Genomic DNA, 27099 nt, shown 5'->3' with positions numbered 1-27099 from the left:
TGAGTGCCTATGGATGGGTTCTGCACATCCTCGTACCCCGTGCTCCCTCCCTTGGAGCCCCACTGGCAGCTTTGGGCACATGGACTTGTATCATTTGAAGGGACGTATGAGGATAGGAGATTTCTCTGAGCACTGGTCTCGGCCACCCCACAAGCCCATTACAGGAGCGTGAATGTTCAGAGGTCCTCTGGGAGCAGTGTTGTATCCAATTCCCTTTCACAAGGATAGCTGGGTCCCCAGAAAATACAACTAAGAATTTATCCTCTCTTAAGTACGGTGATTTTGGCCCGGCACCATGGCAGTTAGCATGAGCTTGAACTCCCCCTGAGGACTTCCATTACATACACAGAGTCGTCACCTGGGTTAAGAGAACATGTTACAAACCACATGCAAACAGGAGTAAAACTCTTTCTACTTTCTCTTCTCTCAAACAGTATCATGTTCCCTGTTCCCCAGAGCTGTTTACTGCTTCCTATCCCCCACTGTCAATAGCTGAGCTTTCACTGAGGTCTAGCTCCAAAACTAAAAATCTCATAGCAGTAGTAACAAGGAAAGTGATGAGGTGTGGCTGTTTCTTAAAACCCATGAAATAGCCCAAAATCTTTGCTCCTGTTAAATTCCTGTGCCAGTACAACTTAAACTCTCTATTCACGGGAGAGCAAGCTGGAGCCTCCCTGGGAAATGTCTTGCTGTTCAGTCTTTTCTTTAATTGACCTCCACTGGCTTGCATCAGCACAGAGTGTTTGAATTAATGAACTCTTGAGAGATTTGTGACTAGTCAGAGGGAGGTGAGAGAAAGGGGGGAAAAGGCCAGAAAACAGTAAAGGTTAGCTGCTAATTTGGATAAACAACATTTAGTCAAAGAGGGAAAAGAGCTTCAGGGCATTTTCATATATCCTGCTCTTATGTCTCATCACAAAAGGTGGGGAGCAAAGTGGAGAGAGGGTTGTGTGCACTGATAGTTAGGTTCTGTAATTTTTCACTTTGGTTTCTTCCATAAAGAATAACCATAATATTTCAGTGAGGTAACAAAGCAGGCAACAATGAAGTGATAAGGCAACAAGCTTTATTGTGGCTGAAGTAGAGCAAACTTACCGTTTCACATTCAACTACATCTCAAGACCAGAATGGCAAAACATCTCCCTCCACTTTACCTGGTGACAGTGCTTTAGTTTGCTTCGTTTCCCATGCTGAGAACAAAGGGTTTTGTGTTAAAATTTCCCTTACAAATTAGCTTACTATCAAAGACTGTAATGTGCCCATTTTTATCTCCAGTGATCCAAAATATAGAGGAAAGCTTCACCTCCCATGAAAGCAGTTTACATCCATTCACACTAAAATAATGCGCTGACTCACAATAACATTGTCTTTCTCCTTCGACTCACAAATCTTCACAAATAGATAAACAGAAATGTATATGCGCAGGTGGCACACCCAGAAAAAGCGAATCACCCCTCCAACATTAACAGAAGTGGGAAAAAACTCTGTCATACTTCAAAAATATACCAGTCCTTCTGCCATATTTTTATAGTGAAACCCTTATCATGGCTACCAGTCCTTTAAGAAAACTTCTGCCTTAAAATACCTTCCAAGTTACCCTTGAAAATTTTCCGAATTCCACAGTGTCTCTAACGCCTGGGAGAATTTATAGGGAGCCAAGGGGTCAACTCAGTGAGCAAAATCCCTTTCTGCCTGCTTGGAGCACCACCTCCTTGTGTAGGCAGTTGCATCATGTCCTTGGATATGTCCTTTTCCTGTAACTTTCCTTATTCTCTCTGTCAGAAGAAGAGCTCATTTTCAGGTATAGTCCATGAAGGATTGTGCAGCATTAAGTAATTTTGACCCAAGAGACCATAACGCACGGGTCATAAAAATAAGCTTCAAGGTGAGATCTCAGGTGAGCTGTACCCTTATTATGAACTGACATCGAATGGATGCTTGCACTTAAGAGAGTCTGTTCTGCAAAGCTGTCTGCCCAGCTATTACTGCTGTTAATATGTAAGGGTGTTCCGTGTAGTCCAGACATACTGACAGACCACAGTGCTTAGCAGCTCAGGAGAAGTCTGTGCAATGGCATGAAAAGGAGGCAGGGCAGTTTCTAGCAGTACAAATAACGTAGCTTTTATTATTAGCTTAAAAAAAAACAAACAAACAAACCCCTCAGTGTCTGTCCTTTTCTTTCCATTTATTATGGTCATATCTGCACTTTGGCTTACAGTATTGAGTATTGTGTGTGTGTATGTTTATGTATGTAAATATATGTAGATTTATGGCTATATATTAGCTATGTGGTGTAAGCTGTGGATTTAAGGACTATTTTTTTTACAGCAAGAGCACTGGCATAGGAGTCAGTGCATCATATTTCTGCTCGTAGCTGTGCCATGGGCCTCCCAGGTCATCTTGAGCTGGTTGCTCTGTCTCTGTGACGTAATGACCACACAAACACCAGGGTAAGTTTAGGGATCGATAACTTCAACTACTTTTTTGAGGACAGGCTCCCTTCTTATACCATTAGCTCTACAAGCAGTACTTTCCCACTATTCATTGGTTGACAACTTTGCCCCGCAACAGCTAACATTTAGCAGCTTCCATGTCTTAAGGGTTGGAGAACAAGCAGTTTGAGACACCAAGGCCTCTCCTGAATCACCCTTCTTTGTTCCTTCTAACTCGTTTACAGTCGTCATGGTTTCATCGTCAGGAGTCCAATGTTATCACCAACCACGGGGCTTGTCGACCCCCATGGCGATACTCCCACATCTCCTCCTTCTTTATTAACAAAGAAAGCATGATTAACACAAATTAAGACACAGAGAAAAACTATCTTTAACAAACTTTGTAACCACATCCCTGGGAGAGGCGGGCACTGAGTGCTGCCCAGCTGAGGGACTCTGGCTGCCCCTCCAGCTCCTGGAGATCCTGTTTGTGGGTCCTGCATGTGCCAGCGGGACCTCCCCATATGTTGTTTTTTTGTTTGAGCTGGAATCCAAACCATGGAGGAGAGTGCTGTGATCATGATAAGGCAGATGATGAGACGGCCAGACGGACCCATCATGCTGACACCCATCTAGGACCGGCTCCTGCTGAAACACAAGCATACCCTCAGCCCCAAGTTACTAGAGAGTAGGGCCCTTCCCATTGATTGGTGCTTTAATTTTTTACCATGACTTGTGCCCTTTCTTTAACTGAGTTTAAGGTATTATGATTAAAATGTTTGTGAACTGGAGGACCTTCCTCTGTCCATCGATTTAAAAAATTAAGAACATAGCATGCTTTAGCTATCCTTTCCTGGGGGGTCATACCCATACTCCCCCTTTTTTGTTTTTGAAGCATAGCTTTTAGGGTACCATGGGCCCGTTCAATAATTGCTTGACCTGTGGGAGAGTGGGGTATACCCATCAGGTGTTGAATGCCCCACTGTTGAAAAAAAGTGGGTTGCGTGGGCCACATATCCTGGCCCATTATCTGTTTTAATCGTTTTTGGGATTCCTAATGTCACAAAAGCTGACAGAAGATGTTTACACACATCCTTTGCCTTTTCTCCTGCATGGACAGATGCAAAAATACAGGCAGAAAAGGTATCAACTGAAACATAAACATAGTGAAGTTTTCTGAATTCTGGCAAACGTGTAACAAACAGTCCTTTAAATCTATTACTATTAATGTCCATGACTGGGGGAGCATAATTGGAGATGGCAATCCTGGTTGAAGTGCTCCCATATCTCCCATGACTTCATTAATTTTTCTCAGATCATATATCAGTCTCCACTTTCCATTCCTTTTCTTGATTACAAACACCGGCGAGTTCCAGGGGCTAGTCATGGGGACATGTCTCGCTTTAAGTTGTTAAGCAACTCGGCCTTCAGGCTCTATGTATCCTATTCCTCCTGGATCAAAGGAAAACAGATCCGGCTCTTTTTCAGTGCCTACAGGGCCTGGATCAAAAGGAACGTCCAGGTAACCAGGCAGCGTAACAGCAAAGGTCTGTGTTGGCAGTAGGAGCAGGTATGCCAATGGCGTAGCAGGCGGATTGGCAGATGAGCCCGCAGCACCCTCACTATCTGGCAAACCATATGTTTCTGATTGTGGTCCCACATGGCTTGTTAAAGCCTCAGAGATTGCTTGCCAGGTGCCGAGCAATCCCGCCACAACCTTGTCGTTTTTAGTAGCAGAGTCCAAAAGCTTGACCCCAGTTTGGTCCTATGTTTCAGGATCGTAAACTGTCTGATTCGTAATAGAGGGAATAAGCAGGAAGGTTCCCAGGACATTCTTTGTTTCTAAGAACATATGACTCCCCATGACGCGCAGCTGCTTACCTTCGGCCAGTGAGAGGCAGTTGTGTGCGCGGGTCCGCTTCTCTCAGCTTCAGCTTCCTTTCAGCACGGGATCTGCTTCTTTCAGCTTGCTGAGTTCAGCCAAACCTATCTTCATGAGGCGATCAGTGTCCCTGTTCCTGTCCTGGTCCCTGTTCAGTTAGCCTGTCCCTATTCATTCATTTTTTGTTTTTGTCCCTGTTCTGTTAGCTTGTCCCTGTTCCTGTTCTTCAGGTCCCTGTTCTTCATGTCCCTGTTCTTCATGTCCCTGTTCGGGCGCCATTTGTGGCATAATGACCACACAAACACCAGGGTATCTTTAGGGATCAATAACTTCAACAACGTTTTTGAGGACAGGCTCCCTTCTTATACCATCAGCTCTACAAGCGGTACTTTCCAACTAGCTATTCATTGTTTAACAACTTCGCCCCACAACAGCAAACATTTAGCAACTTCCATGTCTTAAGGGTTGGAGAACAAGCAGTTTGAGACACCAAGGCCTCTCCTGAATTACCTTTCTTTGTTCCTTCTAACTTGTTTACAGTCGTCATGGCTTCATCGTCAGGAGTCTGATGTTATCACCAACCACGGGGCTTGTCGACACGCCAGCAATACTCCCACATCTCTGAGCTTCACTTGCCCCAGTAGCTCAGTGGGAACAGAGATGGAAACCGCCACTGTAATAGGGTGTACAAGTACTTGAAATTACACTGGTTGCATGTTTCTGAAGCAAAGTTGGGGCAGCTAAAAATAATATCTAGTAGTCATATGACTTCAGAGGAAGAGAATAATCAGCTTTTAGTCTGCATTGCATTCAGGTATCATCTAAGACTGGAAAATGCACAATAACACTGAAATTTCATAGTGTGCTTATGCACTTGACATTTTTTCATGTATAACTAATTATGTGCACCATTCTTCACACCCAGTGAAGGGATACAGTGAACTTCAGTGCTGTGAAACATGTGGGTTATGCACCTAACTTGGTTTTATGCATTTGTGAACACAAGAACTTACCTCAGGTTTGTCTCATTTTATCATATGGTGCTCGACATTTACCATTATTTCTGTGATTTTAACCCAGACCCAGAGCACCACAGAAGCCGTATCAGCTGTTAAAGACCCTGGTGCTGCATTTAAGTAAATACCAGTAGTAAATTTACATTGGCAGCAAAAGTACCACTGCCTCAGTGGCCCTTGGTGCTCTTGCATGCTTGATGCCACCTAGACATTGGCTTGGCATGGCATGTTGTAGTGTATCAGCAGTCATCTGCCTTCACCTGTGGAAAAACTTGCTCATCACTAAGATGAGCACAAACACAAGAGTCAGCTAGTGTCAAGAGTTGACAGAAGCTGTGAAATAGAGCCAGTCATTTTTTGAAAGGCCTCTTCCAGATTGAAAAGCTTATAGGAGTTCTTGTTTCCCTTGTAGACATTTAGAAACACCGTTAAATTGACAGGATTTCATATTTTCTTGATGTCATCATACTCCATGTAATAAGACATTTTATTAAAAAAAATCCCATTCTGATTTCAAATAGAGTCTAGGCTTTGTCCTGGAATGATAAAAGCTGAAAAGTGTACAGATAATATTGGTGATTCATCCTTAATTCAAGCTGTTGTGAGGAAAAAAAAAAAAAAAAGCAGATGATGGAAGTAAAGATGGAGTCTCACCCTTAGAAATTTTTGGCTGTAATCGTAATATTATTTTAGTATAAAGATTTTCTCTATTCGCATAGCCTGAGCATAGATTTAAAAGAAAAATCGGAAGAAAAATTCTGCTATGCTATCTGAATGATAATGCATCAGTGCCAACAAATTTGCCAGCTCCTAGTACTAGGGCTGATAGAAAAAACTAGCAATTTGAAATCACATTTGATAGGAGTTGTAGGACAGAGAGAAGCCTCACTGACAGCATAATTGTGGTTATACACCAGGCTTGGTACAAGTTTGTATTTCTTGCTTTTGTTAAAAGCTCATCTGTTAATTGTACTGTGTATTTGGCTTGCAGGTAACTTAGGTTTAGGTATCAGGGTTGCAGGATGAAGAAGCAATTCTGTTTTGTATGAAGAGTGAAAAATTACATTTTTAAATCTATACATGTTTCAATCTATTTTATTGCACCCACTGGTTTTTCTGACTTATTTATTTATTTATTTATTTATTTATTTAAATTATACCTGCTGTATATGCATTTTTCTTGTAAAACAAAGGTGACCAGAACATGGAGTCTAAGTTCAGAAAGGCATGCTTCTTACTGACCTCAGCATAAATGTGCTATTTGACTGACTAGAGTATGGCTGGCCTGAACACAGGTATATAAAATGGGGCTTTTCTTGGGATGCTTTTGGAGGAAATAAGAGGAAGTTTGTAAATCCTGGGTGACAAACACATGAAGAGCAGCTCGTCCCATGAGTCTTCATGCCTCCCACAGAAGATGGTGTGTATGAGAAAACTGTCTACTTTTAAGATCTTTGCAATATTCAGAAGTTTCTAATTTGTTCTTTTTCAAAACAGCAAGGAGTTTTTTTCCACTATTAAATGTTGTAATTTACCTTAAAATGACTTTGGAGACAATACATAAATCACCAAGCTGCAACTTGATCGATGCCTGTTGTCCTAGGCAAGGGCATTATGTGGCAGAGTGTAGAGTAGTGCTCCTGGATACACTTTTTTTTTCCCATGATTTCTCTCTATTCTGTGTGTGCAAAATAGTTCAGCTGTAGCCAGGAGGGGTAGAGCATGGCTCCTGTTCTCCTGAGCAGCTCTGAGAAGATGGGGCATTAGCGCAGCTTTACAGACTCTCTATGTATGTTTGAACCCACTTTGTGAGTGAGAGCTCAGAACTATCTGTGTAAGGAAAGCAGCCCCACTGTCACCTCCAGGAACAACCCTTTCTTAAAAAAGAGAAGAGAGGCAACCATCCATTGCAAGGCCGATCACACAGGAACTTAAATGCAGAGGCAGGTTGGGGTGATGGAACAAACTTGCACCTGGATAATGGAGGGAAGTAGTCTTCTTTCTTGTGATCTCACAATTTTTTCATCCTCTACTTAGCATCCTGTCTGGTTTGAGTCTTAATTCAGAATATTCATCTGAGAGATGAAATGCAAGATGATGATATGAGATACTTAATTTGGGATGTAGGTGGAATTGCATTCAGGAGCCTAATTACCTTTGCAGAAAAGAGTCTCAAGTGTTTTATTTACTTCTTAACTTTTCACTAGTCACAAGAGTGAAGTATTGCAAAGTAAACTTTTTCTAATGGTAGTAATAGCATGATATACTGTCTAGCTAATTGTTAGCAGGATGTGATTGTTTTTCCTGGTAATATGATTACAGATGTTTCACTAATGGAGGATTAGCAGCTTAGGTACATCCATGTGCACATATCTGTAGTACCTTTCTTCAGAAACAGTTGTGTAATTCCACTTGACACTAACCAGCAAGCTGTGCATCCAAGGAGAATTGATCCCCAAAAAACAATATCTGTCCTTGGCCATGTAACTGGCTGGACACTATGTAGACTACCAGCACACTACTGTTTCTAATTTGAGAAAATATTTTTGACTGTGGCTGCCCATTCTGCTGTGGAATTTGAAAGAACTGGCTTTGGAACAGTGAAGAGGCTTTCCTGACATGATACAATCCACCCTTGTAACTTTTTCTTTGGCTTGTAGTATGCAATATAAACTGTTAAAGTCAAATATGCTGTGACATAAAATTGAGCTGCAGCACAAAGTGAAAAGTTCAGCAAGCAATAGTCATCATCCTGCCCACCTTTTCAGGACGTAAGGACAAGTCTGTGGAGTATCAGAATGGTAAGGAAAGTTGTTTGTCACTTTTTGCATATAATTCAGGGCAGGAAATGCTCTGTTCCTGTGGCTAACTCTTCTCAGGCAGTACTAAAGCACACACAGCAGCTCAAGGCAGGGGAGCATACAGGTTGTCTGAAGTTTTGTTGTGGTCTTCATCTCTTTCTGAGACATCCGTGCACTATGTTTCTTACATTATATCTAATTTCTGCCAGGGGTGATCAACCTCAACCAGGGATCAGGGTCTCCAGCCACAGCTGCTACCCAAACAACAGTGTGCTGCTCCAGAAGCAAGGTGGGATGAAAAACAAAGTGCTGTAGGAAGCAACAGATTATGTATCTCCCAGGTAGCAAGTCTGTGAAAGGTTATATAAAAACAACAGTACCAGGAATATCTGAACCCTCTTGGTATGGCAATGATGGTTGTAGTAAAACAGATCACCAAATAGTACTTTGCAGGGAAGAAGGGAAGTCCTGATGTCTTTTTGCACTCCTTCCTCAAACCTGCAGCTGAGTCAAAGGCCTACGGTAGAAGAGCTACGTGAGAGGAAGATCCTCATCCGCTTCAGCGACTACGTGGAAGTGGCAGACGCACAAGACTACGATAGGAGGGCAGACAAACCCTGGACACGACTCACAGCCGCTGACAAAGTAAGTGAAGCAACTTGGGGAAAGCCATGTCATGAATAGCTAGAGCATGTTGTGGCAAACAGCAGCCCTCGGGTCCCACAGCCATCAAGGGAGAGACTTCCATGTGAGCTCCCTTCCCACCTCACCAGTGGTTTCTTCTCAGTTCACAAGGTTTGTTGTTTGAGTTATAAATCTGTGGCAAGAGGGCTCCTATATGTGTGGAAACCTAGCAGTGTTACACCAACTGAAGAGAGGAGAGAATATCAGAGCCTTTGAGGAAAAGTGTTGATGGCAGCCCTGTGGTATTTATTTGTCTTGCCACATAATCCTGCCAGCTGAGAGCACCTGCAAGAGTTTTTCCACATGACAGGCCTAAAAGTGCAGTGTGACAGCAGCCCTTGACAGAACTGAGCAGGCCTAGGTGCAAAAATGCCAGCAGGTCAAACTGGCAAAAGCACTTCCACCCCACTGAAGCCAGGTAACTTCTCCCTAGTGGGTTAAGACAGAGGTTTTTGCTCAGGATACCTGCCCTGTCCCACAGATTATTTTAACCACTAAACAGAAATCTCATGAGCCCTGCAGATGAAGAAGGTATTCATGGTACTGAGTGCACTGTCCTCTTAGCATCGGTGGCACCTTCACAAAGTGGTGCCTCTAGTGTTGGCACAGGTGGAGAGGAGTTAAAGTGCTGGAAAATGCTAGCACCCTGAGGATTTTAATGGTGCCTCAGGAAGAAGATTTAAATGCTTTATGACAGCTGTAAGAAAAGAGGACTATGAGCCTGGTTGGTGACTGATGTGCTTTACAGTCACGGTATGATGCCCATGTAATTTTAAAGACATGCCGGTACCTGAATTTAAGCCCTGTGTATGTCTTTGCTGTGGGACTTGTGCAGTGATGGAGATCATGATGTCCAGCGTTTAGAGAAAGGAGCAGGAATCCTGGCAATGCCACTCATCTGTTGTGTCCTTGGTTTTGTTCAGAGGAAAGGACAGCCAGTTTTATTTGTTTAATTTAACCAATTGACCATTGTAACCACTGTTTTTCTTCTTGATAAAGGCCATTTTCAGTTTAGTTTTCAGATAAGTTAATGTAGCATAAACTAATCTGGAAAAAAAAAATACTTCCTCTGGACTGTCCACAGCCTGTGACATAGTGGGTTAAATTAGCTATTCCCAATTCACCACACCACACTGGACAAGATTTCAGTCAACTGACTTAGCCAACCTATCAGTTATTTTCTCCCATTTGGTAGATGAGGCAGGGAAAAAATCTCCAACCAGTTCTGCCATCTTTGAGAGATCTCTGTCTGGGATGAAAAGCATGGAGAAACTTCACCAGGGAAGGCAGAAGATGTGGTGCCCTGCGAGGTCTTTTCTCATCCTGCATCTGTGAAAAGAACAAGTATTGAGTATCACTATTAAATGTAGCCCTGTAAAGAATTCAGTATGAAGGAAAAGTATTTTGAAGTCACTTTTTTATAATACATGTGCAAGGTCAATACACACATCAAAGGGCTCAAGTTCTCCAAATCAACCTTTTCGCAGCAAAGCAGAAGAAGAAAATATGTTTGTCATATAAAAGTCCCCTCTAGCATAAAGAAGCAGATACATATTCTTTTTTCACATTTTGGTCATCTGGTAGGGTATTCTGATTTATGCCATTCAGAGCATCTGCTTTCCCCACCGTGTCCTCTGTTGAAAAAAAATAGCCAAATTGCAACCAACTCTAAAATACCTGACAAAGCTGCAACATCCTATAAAAGACTATTTTCTTCCCAAACTTTGGTTCAGTGACTGCCTTCATTGATCGTCACAGGCTAGATTTATTGCAAAAATAGATTTTAGTAATGGGATTTTCTGTTTCTCAGTAAATCTTTCTCTGTGTGCTGGATGTGGGGAACTGTGTTCAGTCTGGCTTCATCTTTACCGAGTCTGACTGCTGTTGGAGGAATGAAAAGGGCACTTCTAAATCTTACCAGCAGTTGAGGGATGCAGGGGGTAATAGATTTCAGACCTTGTGGGAGTCAGCAGCCTGTATGACCTCCTTCACAGTTGCTTAAGCAGCAAATTGGTCTGCTGAAGGCGGGCCCTGAAGCTGCTGCATAACCATCTCTTTGCCCAGTGATGGAGGCAGAGCCTGACAGATGGAGGCAGAGCCTGACAGATGGAAAAAAAAAAAAAAAAAGCTCTGTAGAAAGAGCACAAGGTACCTTTTCTGTAGATCACATGCACAGGATCTCTCACTTAGGGTTTGTCCAAGCAAAGGTAGTTGGTGAATGGATCAGTGGTTGCAGCAGAAGCCCTGTTCTGGACTCATGCTCTTCATACTGGTTTAGATTTCCTTAATCAAGAAAAATTCCTGGCAGACACAAATACTGCTTTCAGCCGCTGATTCCAATGTTCTCAGCAGTGGTGCACGCCTTGAAGTCATGGGAGCATTCAGCCACAGCAGCACCTTGCACGTCCTCTCTATACACTCACAGCAAGGCCCACTTATGAGCTACGGATAGCACAGGGCTGTGAGAAGCCTGTAATTTGGGACTTGGGACCTGAGCCAGTTCTGCTGAATTCCCTCTCCACCAAGAAGCTGAATCCCTCCAAGTCACCCCTTGTTCTTCAATATTTCTCTTCCTGTCACTCATCCCTAGTTTTCTTTTCCCCAGTGGACAAACCACAGAGGCTATAGGTAAGCAGTTCTCCTGCTGATGCTGAATACAATTTCTGCTGGATTAGAGCATCGGATCGGTTCAGCACATGGTAGAGCTGGGGCAGAACAGAGGAGGGGGGCAGAGGGGCACATCCAAGGCAAAGAGAGGGGACCAGGAAAGCAGTGCCAATCCGCTTCCTTCTCAAGTAAGCTCAGCCCCTTTAGGTGGCTTCACCAGAGGAAATTCAGGACCACATAAAGGGGGGAAGACATCTCAAATACAAGTCTGGTGAGACCCAGCAACACCAAGTTTACTTACAGTCCAGCTCTGAAACAGCACACAGTGTCTGAGAAACTCTGGTGCACATTTTTTTTTCTCATGCTTATGCTAATTTGGATTTTGTACTTGAAAGTGTTTACATAATAAGTCCAAATTGCGACTTATGCATTGTCTACAATACTGGGACTATCTGCATTGTCTACAATACATTTCCAAATTGATCCATCCCACTCAAGCATTTATCTCTTCCTTTAATGCAATTTAGAACATTTATCTTTCTTTTTCACATTTTAAAGTTTTTTTATGTTGTCTTCTCTCTCTGATAATGTTATCTGCTTCACTATATTAAAAATATAATGCTTTGAGAAGAAAGTGAACCCATTTTGATCTCTCATTTATATATTTATGAGCTTATTTGTCTCTTACAGGCAGCCATTCGAAAAGAGCTTAATGAATTTAAAAGCACTGAAATGGAAGTTCATGAATTAAGTAGGCATCTAACAAGGTAAGCTGAGATTTTTTTTAAGACTAGCAATGAATACTGTCGTTTTCCAAAAAAAAAATTTAAAAAATCAGTAGCTATTTCTTGAGTACCCTCTGAGTGCTAGACACCATTTAGAATTACAGGCTGTCAAAGAAACTCGCACAGATGAACTCATACTGCTGTATTTACAGGGCTGTATACAGGCATGTGCATCTGTGTAATACAGTGTAACCTCCTTTTATTTTGTTTTAAATCATCATGCTCTAGTGCCTGTCAGTTCTTCTGATACCAAGAGTAAATAGTGTTGATGTGTGAAGAGCAGAAGGACAGGGAACTCTTGTGGAGCAAGCACACAGAAAGGGATGAATGAGTGACTGCAAATCAAATGCTGTTGAGTGTACAGCTGTTCCATGCTATTCACTTCCATGCACAGATCTTTTAGTCCTGTCCTCCACATCTCACCATAGGCAACATAGTGGGAAAACAATGAGATCTGCATTGTAAGAAAGGCACTTTTTTTTTTTTTAACACTTTTAGACATTTTGGGTTGGAACAGTACAGAGTGAATGAATTATCCATGACCCCTAACTAACAACAGTCCTCTCCAACAAGCTAGGGCCAAACCACACTGGCAGGTCAGGACACTTCACCTAACAGTCTGAGTAACTCTGGCTTTGAGACCGGGATGAGCTGAACTCCTGGAAGTTCATCTGAAGTCAGTCTTTTGCAGATCAACATTAACTCACACTTACAGATATACATTAAAGACAAGTGGTAGGTTTCAAGACCTAGTGAGACATTCAGGACAAGTGAGAGTGAAATTGTGTGCAAAACTGGAGCTGCCCTTGTATTAATACGTTCATCAGATAGGTGCTCATAAAAAAAAAATGCAGTTAAAACTTTTAAGGAAAATACAGAAAAGCTTAAGGCAAAATTAATTTTGTATTAGGGGATTTTTCTGTATATAAATTATTAATTATATTAAAATTCACCACATCTATTATGCATATCCCCTTGTGGAAACGATATACCTTCAACTTCCTATCATGGGTGAGGATGACTGCATTGGGATGTGTAATAATGAAGGACTGCTAGAGACAAGCAAGTTGCCTTTGAGAGCCATGAGGTCTGGAAGAAGCTTTGTGGTGTGCAGTAGACCTGGAGCTGTTGAACCCAGTGACTGAGGTGTTGAGGGACATTTGGCACACTCTCTCAATCCTCCAGGAGAAAAGTATCAGTGACTAACTTACAAAGGATGAGGCTGTTTAAAAGGAGGTTGTTGCTTCAAGGAGTTGAGCTCCAATAACTTCCATGAGGCATTTTAGCATCCCACAAAATTAGAGACTGGTTTAGTTTTCCAGGAGATTGCTCTACCTGCTTGGCTTTTGCAGGTTTCTGGGCAGTATTTGGCTTCTCTTCCACTGCTGGGGTGAGCAGTCACCCTTTGAGGTACACTCAGTTTGTGTGTGAAATCTACCAAGTAGCTTTGACCCCGTTCAAATCTGGGTCAGGAATACTCAGAGCTACAGCTAATACAATAGAAATTGAACTAAGGGTTTGTCTGAAGTTCAACAGCATTTACTGGTTAGAGAAGTGGCCTCAGGGAATATGCACTTGAAGGAAGCACATTTAAACAAAAGAGAGTAATTCCCTTAAACAAACTTAGATGTATCACCATTATAAATTCATTAGCAAGGCAATGAGCTGTTCATATCATTAAGCAATGGTACGAGGTGGGCAAAGAATGTAAGTTTTGCTTTTCTATTGGGAGTGATTATTTAGAAAAACTTCTTCAAAAAATTGAAAAATCAAACCTTAAAAAACACATTTGCACAGTTGACAAACACGAGCCTCCTGACTGTGCACTTGCAGAAAGGGTGGCCATTTGAGCCCAGCTTGTCTCTTTATCCGCAGACATTAAAGAAAAATTCTTGACCGGTATATAAATCATCTTCCTGGCTGAAGACCTTAAGGTCTGGCTAAATCACACAATTGTTTTAGAATCAGGCATGGTGTGGTTTGAAGGAGGACTAGCTCATCTGAAATGACACACTAGGACCAGCTGGACCTAAAACTTTTCAGTTTTCAGTCAATTTTGATGCAAACTGCTAATGCCTGTGAACTCTGAGTCTGGTGAGGACCAAGGAAATTTCAGTGCGTGTTCTGGGTCCACAGTGCTGGCATAGCTGATGTCAGTATTGCAGGAATCCATCTGCCTACGTTTATCACTAACTTGTAGAAATTAGTGTTTTATTTTGCTTTGTTTCTGGTTTTGTTTTTTATGTACAACACGCTTGTGAGGATATTATCTTACTTATTCTCTTCTTTTTTCCTCTTGCATTCTAGGTTTCACAGACCGTAGCAGTTCAATTCTACCTGACTACTATGCCATCTTCAAAACATAACTAAAAGGAACCATAAGTGCTGGTATTATTCACTTCCCTGTTACGTACAATGTAAATCTTCTGAACTGCCTTTTTTTTTCTAAAGAAAAAAAGAAAAGAGTAGAAAATAAATATTAAAAAAAAAAATTGTATATACATGTGATGGGTACTGCAGCATCATCAGACCTGCTGGTTCAAGCTTCAATAACAGGAAATACCCCTGGTGGGAATCATGCCAAGACTTGGCATCCATGTATAAGACTTTCCTGGCATGTGGATTTGCCATACGTGTTCAAGCCCAGCTGGTGGGGCATACATTATTTCATCTTCAGACACCCCTCATCCTGACAAGTCTCTGTCAACTCAAGAGTCCTGAGATAGCGTTCAGGGAATCACTGGCCTGGGTGAAGTCTCCAGCAGACCTGCACCTATAGCACTAAAGTACTTCTGATACCAAACACTCCTTTTAGTCTGCAAGCGCCTTACGAGAACAGTGAAGGAGCAGAACTACAGGCCACCCCATCTGCAAATGCCATCTGACTACAAAGGCATTTGCTTTCCCTGGAGAAGTTATGGCAGTGGTTGGCTCCCAAGAAGAAAAAGGCATCATCTGTGAAGAACAGGACTCCCTGCTGAAGGCTGGTTCTAGCAACTGCTTATTTTTCATCTCTTTCAAGAATAAATTTCTAAACCCAGGTATGAACCCAGCAGCAGTAAGCTACAAGAACATTGAGGACAAACAAGCAAAACCCATCTCTTCATAGTCACTTGCATGGCATTTGCTCAGCTTGTAGTTTGTTTTTAACACTCAAGCCTCATGACTGTGTAAGGGCCAATACACCTCCAGCAGTGAGAAAGACCAGGACACCCACCTGCTCTGCAGAGGGGGCACACAACAGGGAGACCCAGGGCTTTGATAGCGAGCTTCCCTGCACCAGGTGTTCAAAGAATTGGTCCTAAACATGTACTGAGAAAAGCATGACAGTGTGGTGCCTGGCCTAACAAAAGGAGCCTGTTGCATTGCTATGGAGTTGTCACTGGCATCTACAGCTGAGGCATAAGGACAGAAATCCAGGGGTGTTCTGTTTTGGTTTTAATTTATTTTTATTATAGTGGTTTAACACACAAACTGACCAAGTAGGGCTCAGAGAGCTGGACACTCTGGGTCTGGTTTACCTACCAACTTAAGCATGTGCTTAGCACTAAGCAAGCATGCAAATAGTCTCACTGAATTTAAGAATAGATCTCAGAGGGTTGATTGAAGACACATTTAAGTGCTTTTCTTGACCTAGGCCAGCACCTTCCACATTCAAGTACTTAACTAGTAATAATGACAGCAAGCTTGGGTAAACATTGTCAAGGATTCCTTTCAAGATCTTAAAAGACACTATCATGCCACGTTTTGAATCAGTGATCTAAAGGATTGTAGCAACATTACTGTAAGAAGTTCCAGATTATTACTTCATGACACCTTTTTGCTTCTGAACCAGCTATTATGCTTTGAAAGTTTGAACAGAGAAGCCAAAGTGTTTGTTTTGTTTTAAACTGCAGCATTACTATTTCTGTTACTTTATTATTTTTTATTTCTGTCTTCCATGTATCTATCAACTCTTCTGCATTCCCTTTCTGCCTCCCCTGCTGCCATGCTAACATTGCCGTTTATTAATCGCGGGCTGAGATTTTCTGGCCAATGCTGCATAACGCCAATGACTTCTGCCTCATCTCAGGCCTCAGTCTCATTCCTCTGGTCACAGGAGTAAAGCAAAAGAAGCTGCATGTAGCCCATGGAGTCACTCTAGCATCCAGCCTGCCCAAACAACACTGGCAGGAGGCTAACAGACTCCATTTACGCTTTGTAGTGGTACTCACAGGATTACCGCACAGATTTTTGCTCCATTGGAAACAAGTGGAAGTTTAAAAAAAAAGAAAAAGAAACAAAAGGGGAAAAAGGGGAAAAAAAAGGGGAAAAAGGTGAAAAAGGGGAAAAAAAAGGGGAAAAAGGTGAAAAAGGGGAAAAAAAAGGGGAAAAGGGGGAAAAGGGGGAAAAGGGGAAAAGGGGGAAAAGGGGGAAAAGGGGGAAACGGGGGAAACGGGGGGGAAACGGGGGGGAAACGGGGGGGAAACGGGGGGGAAACGGGGGGGAAACGGGGGGGAAACGGGGGGGAAACGGGGGGGAAACGGGGGGGGAAACGGGGGGGGAAACGGGGGGGGAAACGGGGGGGGGAAACGGGGGGGGGGAAACGGGGGGGGAAACGGGGGGGGGAAACGGGGGGGGGAAACGGGGGGGGGGAAACGGGGGGGGGGAAACGGGGGGGGGGGAAACGGGGGGGGGGGAAACGGGGGGGGGGGAAACGGGGGGGGGAAACGGGGGGGGGGGAAACGGGGGGGGGGGGAAACGGGGGGAAAAAGTTGGTTTCTGGTGCCTCATTTTTGAGGCATCTGCCTCTGATGTGATACTCTTCCCAGACCAGGCAATGACTCCAAAATAGACACAGTGTCCCCTGTATCACCAGCTCACAGTGACTTTAGGTTCATCTACAGTGAAAGCCTGTACTGTGTATTGTTATCAGCTCAGTGCAGCAAAGCCAGACTACTCATAGTCAGAAATATACTGCTTTGCAGTTATGTTCCTGAAAAGCTGGGGTTCGTGATTTTTAAATTTATTTCCATGCATATACAACAAGACCACATTACAAGCTTTAAGAAGGGAAAAGAGAACTGTAGACTTTTGGTCACACACATCGCATAAAGGGTTCTGCAACACAGCTGTTCTGAAGACTAACAAGCGCTCGTGTTCCCAGTATAGAGCCCATACCTGCCCTGGCATTATTAGCTTAGAGGCTCAGCGTGAAAAGGAAGACCAGTTAAGGCACAGTGGAGACAGAAATCACAGGGTGTGATATGGAGGAAAAAGTGAGTTTTTTTTTTTTTTAATTTTATGATTAAAATCAAGAGGAAAAATGTAGAAGCAGCAGCCTGCTGTTGTCTGTGTTAGAGTCTACAGGGGAGCAGGTAGGCTGTGGGCAACATCTCTCCAGGTACTGCCACTGTCCCTCAGGGCACGAACCCCAGAAGTGCCCACAGCTGCCAGTCTGGTACGTAAATAAACCCTAGGACAGTGGTTGAGGAGCATAATAGCCAAGTCCTGGGTAAATGCCACCCACCCACCACCTTGCCTTCAGCTGATGAGTCCAGTGGCAGGTCCCTGCTGACCTCTTGGCAAGCTGTCCATCTCTGGCCACCTCAGGATTTCTGCTGTCCCCATAGCAGCAATGTATGGCAATGCCTTTTTTTTTTTTTTTATGATGTTAACTCCTAACTGTCTGATCAGACACCAGGACACAGTGGAAGAACTGACATATTTCTCCCAAATTGCAGGTATAGCTTATTACTGGAAAGGGAGAAGAAGGAGAAAGAAGCCATACAAAGTGTTTGACACTAGTAAGCATCACAGAACTGGCACTTCACCTGGTTTTAGCTTTGGATTTGGGGATTTAGCGAAGTTACCCTTTGGCAAGGCATTCTTCAACAACCTTCAGTTTGTTTTTAAATCTGTTTTCTTGAGTACTTGGTTTTCACATCTGCGAAAGCCACACACACCAAATAGCTGTAATTCTGTTGGGAGACAAAAAAAAAGTAATGATTCCCCATCCTCCATCGAGCTGGATTACATGAAGGAAATAATGATAACATTCCTGCTGAAGACTTAGTTAATACCAGTCATCTTCATTCATATTAGGAAGAGATTAACAGTCGTAATAAAGAAGTGTCATTTAGAGAATGAAAAAAGTCAATGCAGAACAAAAATTGCTATTCCAATCATTGGTCTCCAGGGCTGATAATACATGTAATATACTACAGTTAAGGAAGAAAAACATCTTATCTACTGAATACCAATGGGCTATCTATCCATCCTTAAAATAACCAAGTAATGTGACACCTGTCCTACAGACTATGGAAAGATGTGTTGAAACTGAGGAGAAAAAGAAAGAGTCAGAATAGCAACTGCAAGAACTTCTAGATAAAAGTTTTGTTTGTTTTTTAAAAAGTTATGGTGAGCTAACGCAATACTGGCATTGCCCTCCCGACTACACCCTTGCCAGGAGTCGACTACAGGGACATGGTGATGTATTTATGACTAACAGGGAAGGTCAGCATTGTGGCCTTTCCACACTCTACACCCCACACTTAGGTAATTGCAAACGAAAACAGTTTTAGGCTCCAGGTTCCCTGTGACTGGACTCAGGCCAGCTTTTGTGTCTAGCGCACACTAGACATTACCATAAGAGATAGAAGCGGGGAAAATAATATAGTAGACCTTTATTTTTAACTACATTATATTAATTGAAACTAGGTAAGCCCATTACACAAATATATTTCAGCCTAAGGCTTGTGTGTAACCAGAGCACTTTGTCATCACTGCAACTAGACACCAAACCCATCACCCATTCTTTCTACAGTGCCATCTGTACAGTGGAAACACTATAAACCTACAGACTGGGAGCACTTCCAACCTGCCTAGTGAATGTTTGCACTCACACACAAAAAAGGCCAAGATGGTAACCCACAGTTACATGTGAACAGGGGCTCCCCAACATGCCTGCAAATAAAATCACTTTGTATAGCCATGGGAGATGACTAGGCTAATAAAAATCAGGAAAGAAAATGTGGGACAAATAGTTTTTCCCAGGTGTTCAGTCCGCTTGAGCTTGGAACAACTTCTGTAAACAAAGAGGAGGTGATGGGCACATTACCTGCTTTCCCATGTGTCCCAGGTACTCCTGCACCAGTTGCATTTGCCAGTTGATATCCAAGTGTATGTATATAGTTTGTCTTTGTACAGGAGTGAGTGTGGTGGATGTCAAACATGTGCTCTTCCAGTATTGTAAGTTAACAGATTATGGCTGTATGAAAACAATGTAAATAACTAGAAGAAAATTAAACTGGATCTCTATGTCCTAATTTTTGTACATACTGAAACTGCATGGTATTTAAATTATTGTTTGTCTCTAATGTATGCAGTTTCTTTAAAAAATTCATTTAAAAAAAAAAAGTGTTCCTGTGTCTGTGCATTTTATCACCCTCTGTCCCAGTGACCAATACATTAGCAAACGGCTGCAGCTAAAGATACCATCCCTTCTGCTGCCAGCTAGGCTCAGCATTACAGCAACACAACACATACATGCTTCTTGGCAGGGAGCAAGGCAGAAGAGCCAGATGTACTGGAGCTCATTTCTGGGGCATTGCATTGGCTGAGCCTCTGGCACTGTGTGTGAGCTGGTTCAGTAAAGGCGGGCAAAGGGTAGTCAGTGACTGGTACCTCAGCTGCTAAAGTTGTACCCAACACCAGGCTCATGAAGACAGAGAACAAAATCGGCAGTGTACACTAAATAGACACACACACAAAAAACAATGTGATTAGAGGAGAATGCCTCTGAGTAGTACAATCAAGTACTGTTGCTGTTTAGCAAAGCAGCCATACCTGCCCATCCAGATGCTTTTCTATGGCCCTCCCTTCCCCCTTTTTCCTCCCTTCCCCCAGCCCCAAAACCCCTGAGTAGTTTCAGTTGTTGCAAAGCATTTCAGGTTGTGACAAGCTACAGCCTCCAATCAGTGACAAGGGGAAGAGAAACTTTCTTTACATGGCTAAGCATGTACCTTCAAACAGTTTCACTAGCCCTCTACACGAAGTACGGAAGCTAACAGATATCCTTAGGCTATTTAGTTTTCATATTGACGGTGCAAAATTTCTGACCCCAGAGATAACTGTTGTCGCCCAGCATTTTCACCATCACTGTCAGGCAAGAGCAGCTTCCCTGCTCTAATGCATATGGAGGCTTCCACTCACACAAAAATGAGAGGTCTGTACGCTTTAAGTGACCAAATTCTGCTAATTTGCATTGGTGGTGTGGATACATACCAAGATCAAAAGGCTAGTATTAGGTTTGTTTGTTTCTATTTAGGTAAGTTTTCACTGACCTCCTTCCAACTGTTGTTTGTGTGTGTCTGTGTTTCCATTCTAGCAGCCAACAAGTCTGTACCTATCCAGTGAGGTTTGGATAAATAAGTAAAAAAAGAAACAAAACTTGTTTTTGACTAAAGATCCCCTTTCCCCCAACTAGCTACAGTTTCCAAAGCAGAATTATATTGTGTTTTGGTTACATATGGTAATTTCCATGCTTTAAAAAGAAAAATATTGGTGGGACTACATTGCACAGGGAATGTGAGAACATAAACCAATCTCTTGCACAGAGATCCCTACACAAGGGCCGTAATTTTACATTTTGACTGAAGCATTTCATAAAACCAGTCTAAGGAAGGAGACAAGTATGTCTTCAGTAAAGCCCATGCAATTATTAGCAATTGAATTGCAATCTAATGCCATCTGTAGGCAAGAAATGAAGAGGAAGGCTGGAAAAAAAATTATCCATTAAACAGGCAGCCTGCAATGACCAGCTATGCAAAGCATTCATGTTACCTCTATCGGCTAGTTCAAACTGCTTCAGAAATGTGACTAAGCCCACAGAAACAGCCAAAAGCCAGGTGCAGCCGGAAGTCACTCTGCTGCAACATTCATTATTAATGGGACATAAAATACAATAATCTCTATTTTAGCATCTATTTGATGAGTGTTTAAGTTTTACATACATGGATACATAAACCCTGAGAGGTAGGAGGTAGAAATACATTTAACAACCTAATGAAACCTATGATGAAACCTATAATCTAAAAGCTAGATACATACACAAGAACTAATCTTCAGTCCAAAATACTGACCACTAGGCATCTACATTTTTTGGGGGGTGGGGAGCATGCTGGGCCCACTGAGAAAATCCTACAAAGGCAAAGGAAACTCCATGCTGCTAGACACTAGCCCAGCAGAACACCAACAGAAAATCTAGCCAAAGAAAACAAACAGTCTGGTTCTACTGCACTTAACGTTAAGTGGGATACTGCAGTCTGCTCCATGAGGAAAGCCAGCCTGCGACCCCTGATTTGGAAGGTGAGTCAGCACCCAGGAAAAAGGAACCTGAACAGCCTCAGACTGTGAGGTGCAGGAGCGTAAGCCCCAGGTGAGGAGCTCTTCCATAATCCTGGACCCCTGTGGGGGTCCAAACCTCAGTCTCCAAGCTGCAGACAGCACCCCCTGCAGCAGCTGTTCAGGACACTGGCCAATTCTGTTTCCACAGAAACCTGTTCCGCATCACTGCTACTTCATCAACCCCTCAGTTGCCATCTCAGTCACTTTTTTCTCCACACTCTCCTGCTTTTCTTTCCATGTTTTCGTGCCCCTCACTAGAGTTCAAACCACTCATCATTTTTCAAACATCATCCTCTGACATCTGCCATTACTTGGCTTATCTGGAATTTCCATCACACGTTTGGACTTGAACTGAAAAAGAACTAGTGCATGCAACATGGAAGAGCACATACGTGGCATTCCTCTAAACCTCTCTGGAGAGAAAATACTGCCTGAAGGGAGAACTGGACCAAATTAAGCTTATTTTTCTTGTTTGCAATTTCCACAAAGATATTTAGCAGGGGTAGACTAGAGGGGGGAGCTTTCACTCTCCAAAGTGAACGTTTCAGTGTTCTTTCTATTGTCTATGGGGAAAGTTTTAACAACTTAGCAGTTGGTTCTATATCAACAAACAAGTTTGCAGCAAGCAGTTACATACCCTGTCAGTCAAGTAGAAATAATGTCAATAAAATTAAAAAAAAAAAAAAAAAAACAAGGTTCTCAGGAAAGAAAAAGAAATGAACATCAGATGACTCGTTACCACAGTCCTGCAATGACATGGAGCTAGCAGAAGACAAATCAGAAAGTTAACCTTTTCCTCAAATTACTTAGCTAGGCATAGTAGGATGCTCAACTACGTGAAACTTTAAAGGAATGTGTAAGGACGAATAGTCTGTAGCAGATAAATGAACAGATTTGGACTGCCCACTAAAAATGCATAGCTAGACACTTTAACTGTTGCAGTGTTTTTTTGCAAGAGGTCAAAGAACAACTGTTAGCCATGCATCATAGAATGACAGAATGGTTTGGGTTGGAAGGGACCTTAAAGATCACACAGTTCCAACCCTCCTGCCATGGGCAGGGACACCTCCTACTGGACGAGGCTGCCCAAAGCCCCACCCAGCCTGGCCTTGAACACCACCAGGGATGGGACATCCACAGCTTCCCTGGCCAACCTGTTCCAGTGCCTCACTGCCCTTTGAGTAAAGAATTTCCTCTAAATGTCTAATCTAAATGTACCCTCTTTTAGTTTAAAGCCATTCCCCCTTGTCCTATCATTGCACTCCCTGACAGAGTCCCTCCCCAGCTTTCCTGTAGCCCCCTTTAGGTACTGGAAGGCCACTATAACGTTTCCCCATGGCATTCTCTTCTCCAGGCTGAACAACCCCAACTCCTTCAGCCTGCCCTCATAGGAGAGGTGCTCCAGCCCTCTGATCACGTTTGTGACCCTCCTCTGGACCTGCTCCAACAAGTCCATGCCTTTCTTGTGCTGGGGGCCCCAGAGCTGAGTGCAGGGCTCCAGCTCAGGTCTCAAGAGAGCAGAGCAGAGGCGGGCAATCATATCCCTCACCCTGCTGGCCATGCTGCTTTTGATGCAGCACAGGACACGGGTGGCTTTCTGGGCTGCAAGTGCACTTTGCCAGATCATGTCAAGTTTTTCATCAACCGGGACCCCTGGGTCCTTCTCCTCAAGGCTGCTCTCAATCCATTCTCTGCCCAGCCTGTATTTGTGCTTGGGATTGCCATGACCCAGGTCAAGACCTTGCACTTCGCCTTGCTTGTATGCCAAGCTCCAGGCTGATTACAACCACTGGAGGCACAGACCAAAGCTTCCCAAATGGTGGACTCTGCTGTAAGTTGGGACTACAAAGACATCTTACTTTGACCTCAACCCTGCTCATCACACGATGGGGGCAGTGACAGCTCACATTTTGCTGTTCTATTCTCTTGGGAAGTAGGCCTCAGAGTTAAAGCATTGTGTTCAACTTAGCAGACATCACCAAAAATTAACTGAGCATAACTTAGCCAGATTCATACTTTCAGCCTTTTGGGAATTCACTAAGGGTTGTGGTTTTTATTTTTTGCATGAATTGTATCCCTGATAAATCCATAGTAAAAGCTGCACGTTAGATATACACAAAAGCCTCTTACCAGACCATTGAAAGAAGCATGGCATTAAGCTGTTATCTATTCTCTAGAGAACTCCCCTTCTTCAGCATAGCCCAGAATAAATAATGCATTAAGTTAAAGAAACACTTCTGCTATTTCTTTGTACTTAAAAAGCTGCACACGAACTTCAGCTGATATTGAAATGAAGCAGCACTTGAGGATCCATCCCACATTCACTGAAATGTTTAACTAAAATACTGTTGTTCCTGTGGTAACATGAACATTTTTACAGTGCAGGTGATGAAGCACTGGCACAGGCTGCCCGTAAAGGTTATGGCATCTCCACCCTGTCAATCACAGAATCATAGAATAACCCGAGTTGGAAGGGACCCATAAGGATAATCGAGTCCAACTCCTGGCACCACACAGGTGACATACGACTAAGTGCACAGTCCAAACACTTCTTGAACTCTGACAGGCTTGGTGCTGTGACTATGTCCCTGGGGAGCCTGTTCCAGTACACAACAACCCTCTCAGTGAAGAACCTCTTCCTGATATCCAGCTTGAACCTTCCCTGCCTCAGCTTAACACCATTCCCAAGGGCCCTATCACTGGTGACTAAAGAGAACAGATTGGTGCCTGCCCCTCCACTCCCCATTGTGAGGAAGCTGTAGACCGCGATGAGGTCCCCCCTCAGCCTCCTCTTCTCCAGGCTGAACAGGCCCAGTGACCTCAGCCACTCCTCATACATCTTCCCCTCCAGGCCCTTCACCATCTTTGTAGCCCTTCTCTGGGCACTCTCCAACAGTTTAATGTCCTTTCTGTACTGTGGTGCCCAGAACTGCACACAGTACTCAAGGTGAGGCTGCACTAGCGCAGTGTAGAGCAGGACAAATCACTTCCCTCGACCGACTAGTGATGCTGTGCTTGATGCACCCCAGGATACGGTTGGCCCTCCTGGCTGCAAGGGCACACTGCTGGCTCACATTCAGCTTGCTATCAACCACAACCTCCAGATCCCTCTCTGCGGGGCTGCTCTCCAGCATCTCGTCACCCAGTCTGTACGTCGCCCAGGGTTGCCCCATCCCAGCTGCAGGACCCAGCACTTGCTTTTGTTTAACTTCATGTGGTTGGAGATCGCCCAACTCTCCGATCTGTCCAGATCTCTCTGTAAGGACTTTCCACCCTCATCCGAGTCCACAACTCCTCCAAGTTTGGTGTCGTCGGCAAATTTGCTCAAAACACCTTCTAGTCCTACATCCAAATCGTTTATAAAAACACTGAAGAGGACTGGCCCTAAAATGAAGCCTTGGGGGACCCCACTGGTGACCATCTGCCAGCCTGATGTGGCCCCATTTACCACAACCCTTTGAGCCCTGCCCATCAGCCAATTGCTCACCCATCGTATGATGTTTTTGTCTAGCTGTATGCTGGACATTTTGTCCAGCAGGATCTTATGGGAAACTGTGCCAAAAGCTTTACTAAAATCCAAAAAGATCACATCAGCTGGTTTCCTCTGATCAACTAGATGGGTGATCTTATCATAAAAGGAAATCAAATTTGTTAAACAGGACCTACCCCTTGTGAACCCATGTTGGCTGGGACCAATGACTGCATTGTCCCCCAGGTGCGCTTCAATAACTTCAAGAATTATCTTCTCCATAATTTCACCAGGCACTGACGTGAGACTGACAGGCCTGTAATTGCTAGGGTCTTTCTTGCCCTTCTTGAAAATTGGTACAACATTTGCCAGCTTCCAGTCTACTGGGACCTCTCCAAATTCTCAAGACAGTTGAAAAATAATTGAGAGAGGTCCCGCAATGTCAGCCAGCTCTCTAAGCACCCTGGGATGAATCCCATCCAGACCCATGGACTTGTATGGATCCAGGTGGAGCAGCAAATCCCACACATGTTCAGGGTCAGTTGGGAGTTTGTCATTCCCACCATCATGGTCCTCCAGCTCAGGGCACCCTGGGTCCCGAAGCCCATCATCAGTGTTGAAGACAGAGGCAAAGAAGGCATTAAACGTCTCTGCTTTGCCTATGTCCTTATCTGTGAGGTGACCTTCCCCATTGAGTAGTGGACCTATGTTCTCTTTGGTCCTTCTTCTGTTCACATATCTAAAAAAACCCTTTTTATTGTCTCCCACAGACCTGGCCAGCTTCAACTCTAATTGGGCTTTGGCCACATGAATTTTTTCCCTACAAACACGAACAGTGCCCCTGTATTCCTTCCACGTTGCCTGACCCTGCTTCCAGCAGCCATACATTTTCTTTTTCTGCCTAAGCTCCAGAAGATCCCTGGTCAGCCTGGCCAGCCGTCTGCCTCGCCTGCTTGACTTCAGATATTTTGGAATTGCCTGATCCTGTGCTTTTAGAAGGCAGTGCTTAAAGACTGACCAGCTTAAAGACTGACCATTGATGGACACCAATGCCTTCAAAAGCAGTTTCCCAGGGGACCTTGCTGACTAGTTCCCTGAGCAGCCTGAAGTTTGCTTTCCCCATATCCAGGGCTGAAGTTTTGGTGGCAGTTTTCCTTCTGTCACCAAAAATTTTAAACTCAACCACTTCATGGTCACTATGACCAAGATGGCCACCAATTGCCACATTCCCCACAAGACCCTCTCTGTTCTCTAGCAACAGATCTAGGAGGGCACCTTTCCTAGTTGGCTCCCTTAGCACCTGCACCAACAAGTTATCATCTAGGTGCTTTAGGAACCTCCTGGACTTGCTCATGTCGGCCACATGGTAATCCCAGTTGACGTCTGACAAGTTGAAGTCTCCCATAAGGACAAGGGGAGTTGATCTCGAGGCACCTCTTAGTTCCACAAAGAATAATTCATCAGCATTGTCATCCTGGCCAGGTGGTCTGTAATAGACTCCCACAACATCCCCTTTATTTGTTCTTCCCTTAATCCTTACCCAGAGGCTCTCATCTTTGCCATCGCCAACTTGAAGTTCCACACAGTCCAGCCCCTGCTTCACATACATCACCACGCCCCCACCTCGCCTACCCTACCTGTCCCTCCGGAAGAGCCTGTAAGCATCTGTTGCAACACACCAGCCACAGGACTCATCCCACCAGGTTTCGCTTATGCCAATGATGTCGTAGCTGTGAGACTGGGCCATGACCTCTAGCTCATCCACTTTATTACTCATACTGCGTGCGTTTGTGTAGAAGCACTTCAAATGCGCCTCCCTGCACCGCAGCACCTTGCGGAGCAGACTGAAGGACCTCACTAGCACACAGTCCCTCTGATTCTAGCACGCCATCCCTTAGCTTATCACCAGTGGGCCTGGTTTTATCCCTTTCCCACTTCAATTCCAGTTTAAAGCCCTATCTATCAGCCCCGCTAACTCCTGAGCAAAAATCCTTTTCCCCCCCTGAGAAGCGCATCCCACCTGGTGCCAGCAGTGG

At 43.8% G+C, this 27099-nt stretch overlaps 1 protein-coding gene across 8 annotated transcripts in view; it reads left to right on the top strand.

Annotated features, from left to right (window-relative positions):
• The window catches only part of PHACTR1 (phosphatase and actin regulator 1), a 374079-nt gene extending 358712 nt beyond the window's left edge, over window positions 1-15367 (top strand). For all 8 annotated transcript variants that reach the window (XM_050708558.1, XM_050708552.1, XM_050708555.1 and 5 more), the window contains 3 exons: window positions 8636-8776; window positions 12113-12189; window positions 14515-15367. In XM_050708558.1, the coding sequence (XP_050564515.1) occupies window positions 8636-8776; window positions 12113-12189; window positions 14515-14530 (234 nt within the window). In that variant the 3' untranslated portion in view covers window positions 14531-15367. The remainder of the gene's footprint in view (window positions 1-8635; window positions 8777-12112; window positions 12190-14514) is intronic.
• Window positions 15368-27099: the final 11732 nt, after the last annotated feature.

Source organism: Cygnus atratus, chromosome 2, assembly GCF_013377495.2.
Source record: "Cygnus atratus isolate AKBS03 ecotype Queensland, Australia chromosome 2, CAtr_DNAZoo_HiC_assembly, whole genome shotgun sequence".
Lineage (NCBI taxonomy): Eukaryota > Metazoa > Chordata > Aves > Anseriformes > Anatidae > Cygnus > Cygnus atratus.
This window is presented reverse-complemented; position numbering and strand designations above follow the sequence as displayed.